Source organism: Tursiops truncatus, chromosome 12 (assembly GCF_011762595.2).
Source record: "Tursiops truncatus isolate mTurTru1 chromosome 12, mTurTru1.mat.Y, whole genome shotgun sequence".
Lineage (NCBI taxonomy): Eukaryota > Metazoa > Chordata > Mammalia > Artiodactyla > Delphinidae > Tursiops > Tursiops truncatus.
This window is the reverse complement of record NC_047045.1, coordinates 64,134,019-64,150,847: the sequence shown is the minus strand read 5'-3', so window position 1 is coordinate 64,150,847 and position 16,829 is coordinate 64,134,019. Positions and strand designations below refer to the sequence as shown.

The following is a 16,829-nucleotide window of genomic DNA, read 5'->3' as shown; positions in this document are numbered from 1 at the left end:
GGCAGATACTATGTTGGGCACATATATATTTGCCATTGTTATATCTTCTTGGATTGATCCCTTGATCATTATGTAGTGTCCTTCTTTGTTTCTTGTAACAATCTTTTTTTTTTTTTCCTTGTAACAATCTTTAAAGTCTGTTTTGTCTTATATAAATATTGCTACTCCAGCTTTCTTTTGATTTCCATTTGCATGGAATACATTTTGCCATTCACTCACTTTCAGTCTCTATGTGTTCCTAGATCTGAAGTGGGTCTCCTGTAGACAACATATATACACGTGTTGCTTTTGTATCCATTCAGCCAGTCTGTGTCTTTTGGTTGGAGCATTTAATCCATTTACATTTAAAGTAATTATTGATATGTATATTCTTATTGCCATTTTAATTGTTTTGAATTTGGTTTTGTACGTGCTTTTTCTTCCCTTCCTCTTTTGTTCTCTTGTGATTTGATGACTAACTTTAGTGTTGTGTTTGGATTACTTTTTTGTGTGTGTGTGTATCTACTGTAGATTTTCGGTTTGCAGTTACCATGAGGTTTTTGATATAGAAATCTATATAAAAGCAAGATTGTTTTAAGTTGCTGTTCTTTTAATTTCAAATGCATTTCCAATATCCTGCATTTGTGATCTCCTCTTCTCACAATTGCTGGTTTTCATATCATATTTGTGTGCAGATTATTTCCTATTTTTACTGTACGTTTGCCTTTACCAGTGAACTTTTCCATTCATAATTTTCTTGTTTCTAGTTGTGGCTTTTTCTTTTCTGCTTAGAGAAGTTCCTTTAGCATTTGTTGCAAAGCTGGTCTGGTAGTGCTGAATTCTCTTAGCTTTTGCTTGTCTGTAAAGCTTTTGATTTCTCTGACAAATCTGAATGAGAGCCTTGCTGGGTAGAATATTCTTGGTCATAGGTTTTTCCCTTCCATCACTTAAATATATAATCCCACTCCCTTCTGGCCTGCAGAGTTTCTGCTGAGAAATCAGCTGATAACCTTATGGGAATTCCCTTGTAGGTTGTTTCTTTTCCATTTTTGCTTTTAATATTTTTTCTTTGTCTTTAATTTTTGTCAGTTTGATTACTGTGTGTCTCAGTGTGTTCCTCCTTGGGTTTATCCTGCCTGGGACTCTGCATTTTCTGGACTTGGGTGACTGTTTCTTTTCCCATGTTAGGGAAGTGTTTAGCTTATCTCTTCAAATATTTTCTTAGGTCCTTTCTCTTCTCCTTCTGGGGCCCCTATAATGTGAATGTTGGTGCATTTAATGTTGACCCAGAGGTCTCTTAGGCTGTCCTCCTGTCTTTTCATTCTTTTTTCTTTATTCTGTTCCACAGCAGTGATTTCTATCATTCTGTATTCCAGCTCACTTATCTGTTCTTCTGCCTCAGTTATTCTACTATTGATTCCTTCTAGTGTATTTTTCATTTCAGTTATTATATTGTTTGTTTGTTCTTTAGTTCTTCTAGGTCTTTGTTTCTTGCATCTACTCGATCTGTGCCTCTATTCTTTTTTTCAAGATCTTGGACATCTTTACTATCATTACTCTGAATTCTTTTTTAGGCAGATTGACTAGCTCCACTTCACTTAGTTGTTCTTCTGGGGTTTTATCTTGTTCTTTCATCTGGGACATACTCCTCTGCCATATCATTTTCTCTGACTTTCTGTGATTGCAGTTTCCATTCCACAGGCTGCAGGGTTGTAGTCCTTCTTGCTTCTGCTGTCTGCCCCCTGGTGGATGAGGCTGTCTAAGAGACCTGTGCAGGCTTCCTGGTGGGAGGGACTGGTACCTGTCCACTGGTGGGTGGCGCTGGATCTTTTCCCTATGGTGGGCAGGGCCATGTCAGGGGGTGTGTTTATCAGGCAGCTATTTATTCAGGAAGACTTTAAGCAGCCTGCCTGCTGATGGGTGGGGCTGTGTTCCTTCCCTGTTGGTTGTTTGGCCTGAGGCATCCCAGCACTGGAGCCTACAGGCTGTTGGGTGGGGCCAGGTCTTGGTGAGAAAATGGCAGCCTCCAAGAGTGCTCACGCCAATGAATATTCACCAGAACTGCCGCCACCAGTGTCCTTGTCCCTGCAGTGAACCACAGCCACCCCCCACCCCCAACTCTGCAGGAGACCCTCTGATACTAGCAGGTAAGTCTGGCCAGTCTCTTATGAGGTCTCTGCTTTTTTCCCTGGGTACTGTGCATGAGCCCTGTGTGCGTCCTCCAAGAGTGGAGTTTCTGTCTCCCCCAGTCCTATGGAATTCCTGCGATCAAACCCCGCTGGCCTTCAAAGCCAGATTCTCTGGGGGCTCCTCCTCCAGACCCCCAGGCTGGGGAGCCTGATGTGGACCTCAGACCTTTCATTCCTGTGTGAGAACTTCTGTGGTATAATTGTTTTTCAGTTTGTGGGCTGCCCACCTGGTGTGTATGGGGTTTGATTTTATCACGATTATGCCCCTCCTACTGTCTCATTGTGGCTTCTTCTTTGGATGTAGGGTGTCTTTTTTGTTAGGTTCCAGCATTTATTTGTCAGTGGTTTGTTCAGTAGTTAGTTGTGATTTTGGTTTTCCCATAAGAAGGGGTAAGCTCATGTCCTTCTACTCCACCATCTTCAAACCCAAAGCTTTTAGAATCTTACTGAAGTTGGTTTATAGGCACCAAACCAGTTTTCCAGGATTAAAAATGTTAATGCTTTAGGTACATATGTATAAAAGCTTTAGTGCTTCCAGTGTGGGAGACAGAGAAGGTCTAAACACTGAAAAGTTTTTTAACTTTAGAGGTATTATGGGGCTAATATTTTCAAATAAAGAAATTGATAATTTAATTTGCAGCCTTCTAAAACAAACCTAGGAGAGAAAACAGCATTCCCTCAGCACAGGCTAATTCCTTTCTGCATCCTTTTCTGCCAGCACAGACGTGGGACTTGTTTGTGGGCCTTGGATGTGCATTTGGGGGAGGTGGCAGAGGGTGAATGCTCCCTAGACATCTGGCCAGATCTCCTGGTTGAGAAGCAGGTGCAACCCGCCAGTCATGACAACTTCCTAATCAATCAGGGCAGAGCCCTGGTAAGGCAACATTAGAAGTGAATGCTCACATTTTGGTGATCCAGCCCCTTTTGTTTGGCTGGATTCCTGTACTAAGAAAACACTCTCAATTCCAACATTTTAATCCACCAATGTGGTTTAGGGTTTATGGCTTCCCATTCTTTTCACTGCTCTTAGAATTTCATGAAAATAGCTTATGCCATGATGTTGCAAACTAATTCCCATAACTGGATAATGACAAAATTACAACTCATTCATACTACTGATTTCAAAAGTCCAACTGTTACATTAATACTTAAATTTTTTTTATTGGAGTATAGTTGATTTACAATGTCATGTTAGTTTCAGGTGTACAGCAAAGTACATCAGTTACTATATTACATATATACCTATATCTCCTTTTAAGATTCTTTTCCCATATAGGCCATTACAGAGTATCGAGTTCCCTGTGCTGTACTATACTATATACTGTACTATATATAAAATAGATTAGTTATCTATTTTATATATAGTAGTGTGTATATGTCAATCCCAATCTCCCAATTTCTCTCTCCCCACTCCCTTTCCCCCCTGGTAACCATTAGTTTTCTACATCTGTGACTCTATTTCTGTTTTGTAAATAAGTTCATTTGTACCATTTTTTAAGACCATGAATTTAAAAATTATTTTATAACTAGGAGAAAAAACTTTTAACTAGCAAAAAAGAACAAAAATCCACCCATACATTTTTTAAAGGTTGACCTTGACCTTTGTGTAGTGGTATCTCAAAGAAAACATCGTACTTTCAGCAAAAATGGAATATGTACAAAGAGCTGTCACTCACAAACAGTAACCCCTTGTAACATATCACTTAAGCAACTTTTTTGTGGTAAAATATATATAACCTGATGTTACCATTTTAACCACTTTTAAAAGTTCAATTCAGTAGCATTAAGTACATGCACAATGTTGTGTAACCATCACTACTATCTATTTCTAGAACTTCTTCATCATCACAAACAGAAACTCTGAACCCATTAAATGGTAACTCCCCAACCCCTCCCAATTCCCCCACCATAGAAGTTATTTGAGGTATTAGGAGACCTGAATATGCACTCCTTTGAAGAAGCAGGCTGTGAAAGCCACCAATTTGGTCTAGTGCTTCATGTCCACAACTACAGGACCCTAACTAAGAAGGGAAACCCTGTCACTTATCACTGGGCTGGCCTCCCCACTATACCATAAATCTTCAAGGGACAGGGCAGTGCCTTTCTCATCTTCTTGTCCCAGGGCAAATGTATGCTGAGAGAAGCATTCAAAACAAACCAAAATAACAAAAACCAGATTAGTTCTGAGTGCAGGTGCCTGGAAGAAATGGTCTCCTTGAGCAGTGGCTCTGATACTTCAACCCCATCCTGCTGGCAGCCTGGACTCCTGAAGTAGGAAGCACAACCTTCAGAAGTCATCTGTTGATGGACACTTAGGTTGCTTCCATGTCCTGGCTACTGTAAATAGAACTGCAGTGAACACGGTGGTACATGACTCTTTTTGAATTATGGTTTTCTCTGGGTATGTGCCCAGTAGTGGGATTGCTGGGTCGTATGGTAGTTCTATTTTTAGATTTTTAAGGAACCTCCATACTGTTCTCCATAGTGGCTGTATCAATTTACATTCCCACCAACAGTACAAGAGGGTTCCCTTTTCTCCACACCCTCTCCAGCATTTATTGTTTCTAGTTTTTTTGATGATGGCCATTCTGACTGGTGTGAGATGATATCTCATTGTAGTTCTGATTTGCATTTCTCTAATGATGTTGAGCATTCTTTCATGTGTGTGTTGGCAGTCTGTATATCTTCTTTGGAGAAATGTCTATTTAGGTCTTCTGCCCATTTTTGGATTGGGTTGTTTGTTTTTTTGATATTGAGTTGCATGAGCTGCTTGTAAAGTTTGGAGCTTAATCCTTTGTCAGTTGCTTCATTTGCAAATATTTGCTCCCATTCTGAGGGTTCCCTTTTGGTCTTGTTTATGGTGTCCTTTGCTGTGCAAAAGCTTTTAAGTTTCATTAGGATATGGGGAGGGAGAAGGTTAAGGTGTGACAAAGTGAGAGAGTGGCAATGGACATATATACACTACCAAATGTAAAATAGATAGCTAGTGGGAAGCAGCCGCATAGCACAGGGAGATCAGCTCAGTGCTTTGTGACCACCTAGAGGGGTGGGATAGGGAGGGAGACACAAGAGGGAAGAGATATGGGAACATATGTATAACTGATTCACTTTGTTATAAAGCAGAAACTAACACACCATCGTACAGCAATTATACTCCAATAAAGATGTTAAAACAAACAAGCAAACCCAGATTTCTCTTTACTTAAATGTTGCAATCTGGTTTTAGTTCCAGTCTTTTTTTCCCCATGGGTGATTTTAATGTGGACCTCTGAGGACGCACCTAACCAGCAGATGCACAAACTTTTCTTACGTCTAACTCATCTTCTCCTACTTTCTGTGCTAAGAATTGCCCCTGTGAATGAGTCAAATCCAACAACGCAAAATACTTAAAGAATTTTAGAGGATGTTTTAAGGCGTAGTGGCTTCTACTAAAGAATTTGTGCTTTTCCTGTTTTACTGAATTTCATTGAGGGGGGGTAATTGTCTATTGAAAGCACTAAGTAAACTGAGGAACCATGGTGATAAATTTTTAAATCTTAACCTTTTAAAACAGTTAAACCAGTAACATAGGAATATTAGGTGATCCTATTTTTCCTGTGTTTTATTTATAATGTGAATTCAGCTTATTATTCCTCTCCCCCTTTTTCTCCTTTTACTTCAAAAATTGTTTTAGTAGGAATAATTGGCTGAAGGGACTAGAAATATATAAAAAAAAGGAAAACAGGTAAGAACTGAAATTTGAAAGTAGATCAACGCTTAAAGCTGTGGAAAGGAATGCACAATCATTGGTATGCAGAATAGATAAAAATGCCCAACACTTTGGCGTGCTTGGCAGTGGAGGGAAGCAGGGCACAGAACTGGGAGGAATACGTGGGATATCGGTAAAGTTCTACTTCTGAAGTGCAGTGGCAGGTTCATAGTTATTTCACTTTTTATTCATGCTTGATAACCTTTGAACCTTCCACATAGTCTTCTGTATGTACCACACACACTTGACTAAAAAAAGTTAGCACCTGGAAATTTCACCCAAATAGGTCTATTAATCAAACTGCTATGCTACCTGGTAACTTTTGGAAAATTCACACTCTCCCCCTAACATGGAAATGGTAAAGGACACAGGCATTGTGCTCAGCTAAACCTGGTTTTGATTCCAGCTCCCCTGCTTCGCAGTCTCCCTGAATGTTTCCTCATGCACAAGTGAACGGGGATTACCTACTCCCTGTACTTCATCTATTGAACTCAAATACTTATCATCATTATTATTAGTGTGTCAGAAGTTTTAAAATGGGAACTTTCAGTCACTGGCTTCATCTTAAACTCTAGGAACAATGTTTTTTTGGCAGGATGATAGTATTTAGAAAGAGCAAGTTTCCTGTGGCATGCACTGAGCTTTCTGGATCCTAACAGCTGTACTGCTCATGAGAAGTTAATGATGTATTTCATTTCATAATGAAACAATATGAATCAGAGCTCATATTATTATTTTTAAAACGATTATGAGATGTATGATGCTATAGATACAGTGAGTTGTGCCCCGCCCCCGGCAAATTCATACATGGAAGTCCTAATCCACAGTATCACAGAATGCATACCTGGAAAAAGGGTCTTTAAAGAAATAATTGGGTTAACGAGGGCATTAGGATGGGCCTTAATCCAATATGACTGGTGTCCTCCTAAGAGGAGGAAATTTGCACAAAGGCATATACAGAGGAAAGACCATGCAAAGACACAGGGAACGGACGTTCATCTAGAAGCCAAGGAGGGAGGCCTCAGAAGAATCCAACACGGCCGACACCCTGATCTTGGACTTCTGGGCTCTGGAACTGTGAGAGATTAATTTCCTGTTGTTTAAGCCACCCAGTCTGTGTACTTTGTTATGGCAGCCCTAGCCAACGAACACATGTGAAATGTGGGAGATTTGGTTAAAATGCTGGCAAGTTTTTGCTAAGTGACTCCACAACCATTTTCAGTATTCTTGGCTGAAGCTTGAATTACAATGAGCAGGAGCTGGGCATAAATGGACTTTCCTATTTATAAGCGCTTAGCTGCTTACCTTTTCTTGGTGTGTCCATTTGGCTTCTCATCAGGAGGCAGTTCAATAATGAGCTGACAGGACTGAGCATGATCAAAGTTGTTTGGAGTCTTTGGGGAGCTCTGGGTGTCCAACATAAACACCTGCACACGTATACAAAGGTACAGGTCAGAGCGCCACCATCCTCGACCTGCCTCCGCCAGGGCTCAGCTGGATGGCCTTCGGCAAGTGGCTCACTCTTTCTACTCATTTTTTCACCTTTAAAATGAGGTTGGTAATGATTTCCTACTGGTATGTTTGTTGAGAGAATTAAATGAATTAATATGTGTGTACTGACATATGCAAAGCATTAGAGCAGAAGAGTAAGTACTCAATAAAAGTTAGCTGCTGGCACGAATAGTAATAACACTACTGCTTCTGCCACGTGACAAGTCATTACACTCCAAATAGCAAGGACTGACATTTAATGTTGTTAAGAGTAAATAAAAAGGGGCTATGTTTGTAAGAGGTCTTCTCTGCTTTAGACGTCCGTTTGGTACATATTCTAAACCATATATACAGAATGTTCTCCGCTCCTGACTCATCAGCTTACAACCAACTTTTGTGACTTCTGCCATGTGTCAGAAGAAAAAGTCATTGGTACATGGTGATTCCTGCACGGTAAGTACATCTTAATTTTACTGGTTAGTTAACATTTACAAGTTGTTTAATAAATTTGAGTTGAATGTTAAGCTCTTTGCTGTGTATGGGAGATACAGGGAAAAAAATAAGTTTACCATTTTTAGACACTCATAGTCTAGCATTAACAATAGTATTTCAGTAACTATTTATAACATAAGTAGTGCAAGTCAAGTTATGTATGGAGTGCAGCGGCCGGGTGGAAAAGGACCCTATTTGATCAGGGCATTGCAGGATGCAACAAGCTAGAAATGGTGAGAGGACCATGACGCTGTTGACTAGGTTCAAGTGATTTCTGGAAAAGAACAGCACTGGCTAGAGCTCAGAGCCAGGACACATATGTCCCTAAAGGAATGAAAGGCAGTGTGGTGATGCACGGCCTTCAGAAACCACCCCTAGCAATAGCTCAAGCTTCCAGAGACCCTGGGATCCAAAACCCCATCCTTACCTGCTGAGCCATGGCTCGGATGCGCCAGTACTCGGCCTCAGCACTGGGGGAGGAGGACGGCGCCGCCACCCTCACCTGGCAGCCTTCCCCGCTGAAGCTCTCGGTGCCGCTGTGGAAGCAGCCCAGCAGATCCTGGGGAGAAACACAGCAGTCGTTCACTGGGTGCACCTGAGTTCATGGCTCCAGGCCCTGTCTTTGATCTGCCACTGTGTCTGGGACAAAATACTGATCCAGCTACCTTGTTCCCACCAAGTGAGACTGCCTGCCACAAGGAGGGAGGCGGAGTCCAGGCGGCCCAACTTGAGGATCACCAGGAAGGCTGGAGGTGCCCTGGTCTCTCCTCTGAGTGACTTACCTTCACCGGCTTGAGCGTGGCCGAGAAGGCGTCCTGCAGGGCACAGCAAGCCAGCCTCCACATCTCCTCCGTGAACACGGGGCCCGCTGTCACGAGGACGTACCTGCCAGGAGAAAAAAGGAAAGAAGTCTTGAATTCATATATTTTATTGTCACAAAAGGTAGGTAGGTCCTTCCAGACGCGTGCCTAGATTTAGTCTACAGCTCCCTTACAAGTCTTGCTGTCTTTTGTCACTCTTGCCTTCGGCCCATCTGGTATGCCATCGTCCTAATACAATTTCCTAACCCATTTAATGTAAAAAAAAAAAAATCAATGGATCCCCACTACAAATAGGCCGATGTTTAAACTTAGGCTTGCATATATATATTCTATACTAATTTTCCCATTCCAGCCCAATTTGCCACTACTCCTCTACACATAACAAGATAAAACCCTCTTGTCACTTGTAACTCTTATCTCCATGTATGTGTTCATGTTGTTCTTCTGCTTACAAAGTCGCCACCTAGCGGAAGCTAACCCACCTTGGGAGATCTGACCAAGTATCATTACTACAAAAGGTCTTGCTGACTGCTCTACTCCCCAGGCGTCTCGTCCTTTCATGGCATTTATAGTTCCTCCTTCCTATTATTACTTTTCCCATGACTCTCTTTGTCCTTTAGAACAGGTTGTATGCTCCCTGCGGGTAGGGACCTTGGTCACATCACTTTCTGGGCAGCAGAGCACCCTGTATAGTGACTTACACAATAAACATTTGCTGACTGGATGAAATGAAGAGTTAGTAGCACAGTCATTTTTGTTTATAAGAAGTAGACCGCTACCATCAAAGAATTTAATTCCCCTGGATTTCATAATAAAAACTCCGTGGAGAGCCAGGGAACCTTTATGTCACCTAATACAGGAGCAGCCCACTCGGGAGATGGTTTCTGTGGGCTTGGCCACACACGCCACCAGCAACTCAAAGAGGTCCTTCAGCATGGTGTTGAGCATGCTCTCGTACCTGATGTCTGCAGGAAAATCAAAGCAAGATTGCACTCAGCGGTATTGCAAAGGAACGGGCTGGACAGCATCTATACTACAGCAAAAGAGGAAAGGCTAAATGATACAAAAAATATACAAGTATCTGGGAAATAGAACAATGAGAGAAATGGCCATAACAATAACAACAAAAAAACACTCATTATAGCAAAAATTATCTTGGGTTTTACCTAATTTTAGCTTGTTTCATCCATTTCTAGATATATCAAGATGAAATGCATGTGGCTCACTTTAATGTGTTGATGTACACTTTTCAAAGTATATAATTCCTCTGCTTAAGCAAAATAGAACATATACTATTATACAGCCTGAATACTAGCTAGTAAAAAATTTTAATTCTTAAAGGGAAAGATAAAACAAACATTCCTTACGGCTGATCGTTGCATTAGATTGAGTTAAATGCTCTTAGTAAACAAAAAATCTTCTCATACCAACTACCACTTCTTGAACCTTTTCAGTTTGGCTTCAGTCTGCATGCTGTCCCCAGACTAAAGAAAATAAGACCTCCCCAAATCACATTCTGTTTGCCCAGTTCAAGGAATACGCCAGTGTTCTTTTCCACAAAGTCCTTGCGATACCACAGAACCAATTCTCAGTGGAATCCTCAAGGGTCCTGAGCTGTGCAAAGCCAGGACCTGGACAGAAACTCTACCACTAGGGATGCAGTTAGTGCCTGCATGTGGAAATACCCATTTTTCTTCTTTCTCGATCGGTGTGTTTTTTGCAGGGCAAATTGTCTTTACTAAGCTTAGTGGAGACCCCCATTTCTTATCTTTGCTTTTTGACTCTTCCTTGGGGTCAAGTTCTCATGAGTTTCTCTAACCTCGCCAACAAGGGAGCCTCTGACCTCCCCTCTTCCCTTAAACTTCTGTATGTCTTTCCCTTTTCTTTGTAACCTTTAGGGCTAGCAGCAAGGTTCCTCCTGCTCCCAAATTTCCAGATCTTTCCATGGCAAGTATCTATTTCACAAATGCTGCTCCACTGGTACCACAGCTGACATAACAGCTCCCTCTCTGTCTGCTGACTTCAGCATACTATCCACCCCACACTTCCAAATCTTTTTCAAAGTGCCACAGATATGACCCCCCACTTCCCCGCTAATCTGTTAATAATCTGTTAAGTAACCTCTTGCCCATAATCTGAGCCTTTTCTAAAACCCTGCCTCTTCCATTTAGCCTCCCCAGATGCAGCAGGACAATAGGATACACTCTCTCCCTTACCCCCCAGCCTAGAGGGGTATTTCTTCTTTTTTAATTTATTATATACTTGAACTTGCCTCCCCTCTCCTAATGCACAGATATCCTAGACCTCATTAGGTGTTTTATTTTTAGTCACACATGTATTTTAAGCATTCTGTTTGATAATTTTGTAGAGGACACAGGGGTACCAATTTTCTTCTTGACAACCTACTATTAGAAGGCTGGCACTAACCATGTAATTCTATTTTAATAATTCCCAGGACAAAAATCATGCACTGGTGTTTACTAAGCACTTCTAGACAATGCTGCTGTCTACTAAACAATGACTCAGCATGAGCTGCTCTGGCACCATAGATACCTGAGTGGATGAAGCTCTGAATGTGCTCTACCACCAGCTCACAGGACAGACCAATGGCATGCTTGAAGTTAGCAGAGGCCACGTCCCAGTAAGAATGGTCTTTATGGCTACGGCGAAGCCAAAGGGACATCACAGGAAGGAGAAGGTGAACAACTGCATAGATGCCAAACCCTGGTCCTGAAAAAGAAAGGTCAGCATCAGAATTGTGATCTTAGCACCTCTCCTGCAACAGAATGGCAGTGCCAAGTGACGGCAGAGAGCTTCCCACCTCTTTCCTCTTTCGCAGGAGCTCCCCATTCTGAGAAGGAGCAAGGAAAAAGAATTTACCACTGATTGGGAAATATATGGTCTTTGGTGACATTTTTCTTTTTTGTTTCTGTATGATTTTAATTACGTAATATGTAAATATACTCGTTAAAAATTCAAACAATACTGATAAAGCTAAAGTATCACTTGATCAATTCCTTAGTCCCCATAAGCATACAAATACATATACACATATAAGAAAAAGTTCACCCTTTGAACTCTATGTATATTTATATGAAACTAAGAGTACATATATTTATAAGAAACAGAGAAATAGAGGTTTTTTTAAATTACTTTTATATAAATGGGATAAGGTAAACCTTGGTCTGCATGTTGATTTCTTGCCCATAACAGTTACAAGTTAGAGATCATTCTGTGTCAGCAAATTAGATATTCCTCATTTTTATTACCACATACTGTTCCAAACTATTCAAACTGTATATGCATTAGTTTACTTATCCATTTCCTTACTGGTGGAAATTTAAGATGTTTCTATATTTTGCTTTATGAACAACACTGTAATAAAAATATTTGTGGAAATGTTGATGGATTTTTAAAATTCTGACTACACAAGCAAGGTATCCTTTTCATAATAAACACAGAAAACACATGAGAATATAAAGAAGAAAATAATATTTTGATGTATTTCGTTCTAGTACTTTTTGAAGGTATTATCTTTGGGTGTATGTGTATATTTATAAATGCTTCTCATAAAGTTGAGATTGTACTCCAAGCTATATATATTTTTACATAATGCCCTGTAAACAATTATTGATGTCATTAAATATTATTCACAGATATTCATTTTAATGCCTGTAGATATTTACATGCTTTTACCATAACTTATTTAACCCATTTAGGGTGTTCATAATTATTTTGGTATTCAAGATGCTTCATCAAACATCATTATATATAGAATGTTATCTTCATTACTGTTAATTTCCTTTGATAGATTTCTAGGAGTAGAATTATTGGGCTAAAACGCTCTTCATACACACTTAGTAGTAGAAAATGATACTGACCAATAAAACAGATTTAGAAATAGTGGCATATAATTAATTCTATAAGATACCTGCTTATTCTTGGATAGAAAGTCTTTAAATTTTTAATGTGTAGGAGTAGCTATAATGGTGTTCCTGAAAAAAATTCTGATATAAACTTTGCTATGGGTCTTAAAACAGTATCACTTATCAAGTCTTCATCAGTTTATGCTGAATACAAAACTCCTCTTATTACTCGAGAATTAAACTAGTGGTTTCATTTGTGGTTCTGATTCTGTTAGTGAAAACTAAAATTTCTATAAAAAATTTCTCCGATCTTGGGAAAATTTGATGAGTAAGTGTGCATGCTAACCTTGACTAATTCAGAACAAGAAATAAATACCCAAAGGCCATTTCCTGTACTATCAGGAACTCACTAGATGTCTTTTCCCAAATATAATCACCTACGACCCTTATACAATTAAGATGTTGCTGTCTTCATACATTTGAGTGGTTGGTTCATGTCAGTGGTAGACCTGTTAAGCTCTACTGACAGCCCTGGGGCCAGGAGTATATGAGACCCAGCCACAGAGGAAGGCTGTAACCATAGAACAGAGCAAAGCCAACTGGCTCAAGGGGACATTGATACCACAGCATTGGCCTGAATATAGTGGGGTTCTACACATTCACCTACCTGGCCACCACCCATTACTTATAAATGGACTGGTGGGAAACCCATAAACAATACAAGAACATGTCTTTAATGTTCAACACATATATACATCGAGCATCTATTATGCTCTCTGCGGTTACATCAGTGAAATAGACACTCATACAAATACCTTCCTGAGAAAAGTTATATGTATAACAAACTCCCTCGAAAGACAGACATAGAAATATTTACCAGGTGTTTTGGTAACATCTCTCAACAGCTCAAAGAGCAAATCCAAGGTCGGGGGTTGGTGCTGACGTGGACAGTTAGACACAGCTGCTGTGAGCTGCTCCAGCAGAATGATCCAGACTTCTATCAGACCTGGAAACCAAAAGCAGACCTCTGTGAAATTCGGTCAAACATAATACAGAATCGTCACAAGACCAAACTAAACACTATATATAAAAGGCTTCTGAAAACTACCAAGCACTATATGGATATAAGGCATCACCCTGTAAGGTAGCCCTCAATGCCTATCAGCATGGATTAATTATGACTTACATGTTCTGACAAAGTCAAAGAAAAAAAAATACTGTTCAAGTGTCTTCCTTATTCCCCTTCAGGAAGAAGGTGATGTGGTGTGTAAATTCTACTATATGAAACAATTGTTAGATTCATTGGAAGTTGATGATAGCAAAGTAATCTTTAATCCTTTTTTAAAAAATTATATATAACAAAAATTGCCATTTTTACATGTGTAATTCAGTAGTATTAATTACACATATGACGTTGTGCAACCATCATTACTATTAATTTCCAAGACTTTTTCATTACCTCAAAGAGAAACTATAACCAGTAAGCAACAACTCTGCATTCTCCATATCACTCCAGCACCTGCTAACCTGTGTCTGGCTTATTTCACTTAGCATAATGTTTTCAAGGTACATCCATGTTGTAGCATGTATCATAACTTCATTCCTTTTTATGGATGAATTATATTCCATTGTATGTATATACCACAGCTTGTTTATTGAGGTACAAAAGTATCTAGAGTAGAATATGCAAAATAGCTCACTCTATATCTTATTTTCATACTTCTAATTTTCCAGCAAAAGAAAACTGTATGAGAAGATGCAATGTTGAAATACTCCCATTAAAAAAAACCTACTTCCCCAATTTTGACTATCCCCATTAATAGGAGCCAAAACCAAAGTCATACACAATAAACATAAGAAAACCAGGTGACAAGAAATTCTCATGAACCTCAAAATATAAGTGGGGGTGGACAAGCTAATTAATAGGATATGCAGGGGAAAGAAAATCATGTTATACACTACTGTAAGGGGAGCAACCAATAAAATCCAAGTGGAAAACTCTACGTGACAAAGAACCTCACTTCTTCAACAAATAAATTGCAAAGACGTAAAAGAGAGATGGAGAGGAAAATCTATAGACTGACAAGGACTTAAGAGATGGAGCAGCCACACATGTAGTGTAGATCTTACATGAACCTTGAAAATTAACTGATATGTATAAGAAAACTGGCAAATGGGCTATAAGTTAAAAATAGCTGAAGCCACCTTGGACGTGAATCCGGGCCTGTCAGGCCCAGGTGGAGTCCCTGGCACGCTGGGCAGTGCGGGCAGTGCAAATGGCCTGGCTCTGACTCTGAGAACACCAGGCTGCCCTGTGCACCTGAGGCCACTGCCCTGCCCCTCCTGCAGCCCTGGGTCCCCATTGCCATGCACCAGCCAGGCAGTTCCAGGGATTTGGATGTCCATGTTTTTGGGTGACCGTTACTTCACCTGCCGCATGCTTGCGGGATCTTGGTTCCCAGGCCAGAGGTCAGGCCTGAGCTCCTGTGGTGGGAGCTCTGAGTCCAAACTGCTGGACTAACAGAGAACCTCAGACCCCAGGGAGTATCAATTGGAGTAAGGCCTCACAGAGGTCCTCATCTCAGCACCAAGACCCAGCTCTATCCAACTGCCTGCAAACTCCAGTGCTGGATGTCTCAGGCCAAACAACCAATAAGACAGGAACACAGAAGCACCCATCAAAAAACAAACTTAAACGACAAAAAAATTGTTACAGACGAAGAAGTAAGGTAAAAACCTACCACACCAAATAAATGAAGATGAAATAGGCAAGCTACCTGAAAAAGAATTCAGAGTAATGATAGTAAAGATGATCCAAAATCTCAGAAACAGATGGAGAAAATACAAGAAACATTTAACAAGGATCTAGAAGAACTAAAGAGCAAACAAACAGTGGTGAACAACACAATTACTGAAATTAAAAATACTCTAGAAGGAATCACTAACAGAATAACTGAGGCAGAAGAACAGATAAGTGAGCTGGAAGATAAAATGGTGGAAATAAGTGCCAGGGAGCAGAATAAAGAAAAAAGAATGGAGAGAATTGAGGACAGGCTCAGAGACCTCTGGGACAACATTAAATGCACCAACGTTCGAATTATAGGGGTCCCAGAAGAAAAGGAGAAAAAGAAAGGGTCTGAGAAAATATTTGAAGAGATTATAGTTGAAAACTTCCCTCACATAGGAAAGGAAATAGTCAGTCAAGTCCAGGAAGCACAGAGAGGCCCATACAGGATAAACACAAAGAGAAACATGCCAAGACACATATTAATCAAACTATCAAGAATTAAATACAAAGAAAAATATTAAAAGCAGCAAGGGAAAAGCAACAAATAACATACAAGGGAATCTCCATAAGGTTAACAGCTGATCTTTCAGCAGAAACTCTGCAAGCCGAGGGAGTGACAGGACATATTTAAAGTGATGAAAGGGAAAAAACTACAACCAAGATTACTCTACCCAGCAAGGATCTCATTCAGATTCAATGAGAAATTAAAACCTTTACAGATAAGCAAAAGTTAAGAGAATTCAGCACCACCAAACTACCTTTACAACAAATGCTAGAGGAACTTCTCTAGGCAGGAAACACAAGAGAAGGAAAAGACCTACAATAACAAACCCAAAACAATTAAGGAAATGGTAATAGGAATATACATATCAATAATTACCTTAAATGTAAATGGATTAAATGCTCCAACCAAAAGACACAGACTGGCTGAATGGATACAAAAACAAGACCCATACATATGCTGTCTCCAAGAGACCCACTTCAGACCTAGGGACACATACAGACTGAAAGTGAAGGGATGGAAAAAGAGATTCCATGCAAATGGAAATCAAAAGAAAGCTGGAGGGACTTCCCTAGTGGTGCAGTGGTTAAGAATCCGCCCGCCAGTGCAGGGGACACGGGTTCAATCCCTGGTCTGGGAAGATCCCACATGCCGTGCAGCAACTAAGCCCATGCACCACAACTACTGAGCCTGCATTCTAGAGCCCGAGAACCACAACTACTGAACCACGTGCCACAACTACTGAAGCCCGTGCGCCTAGAGCCCATGCTCTGCGACAAGAGAAGCCACCTCAATGAGAAGCCCGAGCACCGCAATGAAGAGCAGCCCCTGCTCGCCGCAACCAGAGAAAGCCAGCACACAGCAACAAAGACCCAACTGAGCCAAAAACAAATAAATAAAAAGTAAATAAATTTAAAAAAAAAGAAACCTTGAGTAGCAATTCTTGTATCACA

The 16,829-nt window shown here is 40.3% G+C and overlaps 1 protein-coding gene and 1 long non-coding RNA gene across 4 annotated transcripts in view; one reads left to right on the top strand and one right to left on the bottom strand.

The window, feature by feature from the left end:
• ARFGEF3 (ARFGEF family member 3) overlaps window positions 1-16,829 on the bottom strand; it is a 191,558-nt gene that overhangs the window by 16,807 nt on the left and 157,922 nt on the right. For both annotated transcript variants that reach the window (XM_033867776.2, XM_073789656.1), the window contains 6 exons: window positions 13,464-13,592; window positions 11,274-11,450; window positions 9,571-9,685; window positions 8,682-8,784; window positions 8,327-8,458; window positions 7,222-7,343 (listed from right to left, as the gene is read on the bottom strand). In XM_033867776.2, the coding sequence (XP_033723667.1) occupies window positions 7,222-7,343; window positions 8,327-8,458; window positions 8,682-8,784; window positions 9,571-9,685; window positions 11,274-11,450; window positions 13,464-13,592 (778 nt within the window). The remainder of the gene's footprint in view (window positions 1-7,221; window positions 7,344-8,326; window positions 8,459-8,681; window positions 8,785-9,570; window positions 9,686-11,273; window positions 11,451-13,463; window positions 13,593-16,829) is intronic.
• LOC117314505 (uncharacterized) lies at window positions 994-12,383 on the top strand. Of its 2 annotated transcripts, none has more exons than XR_012324879.1 (4): window positions 994-2,126; window positions 7,725-7,860; window positions 8,580-8,841; window positions 9,580-12,383. It is a non-coding gene; the product is annotated as an uncharacterized lncRNA (long non-coding RNA). The 2 variants fall into 2 exon arrangements; XR_004529270.2 differs by having other exon boundaries at window positions 998-2,126; window positions 11,176-12,383.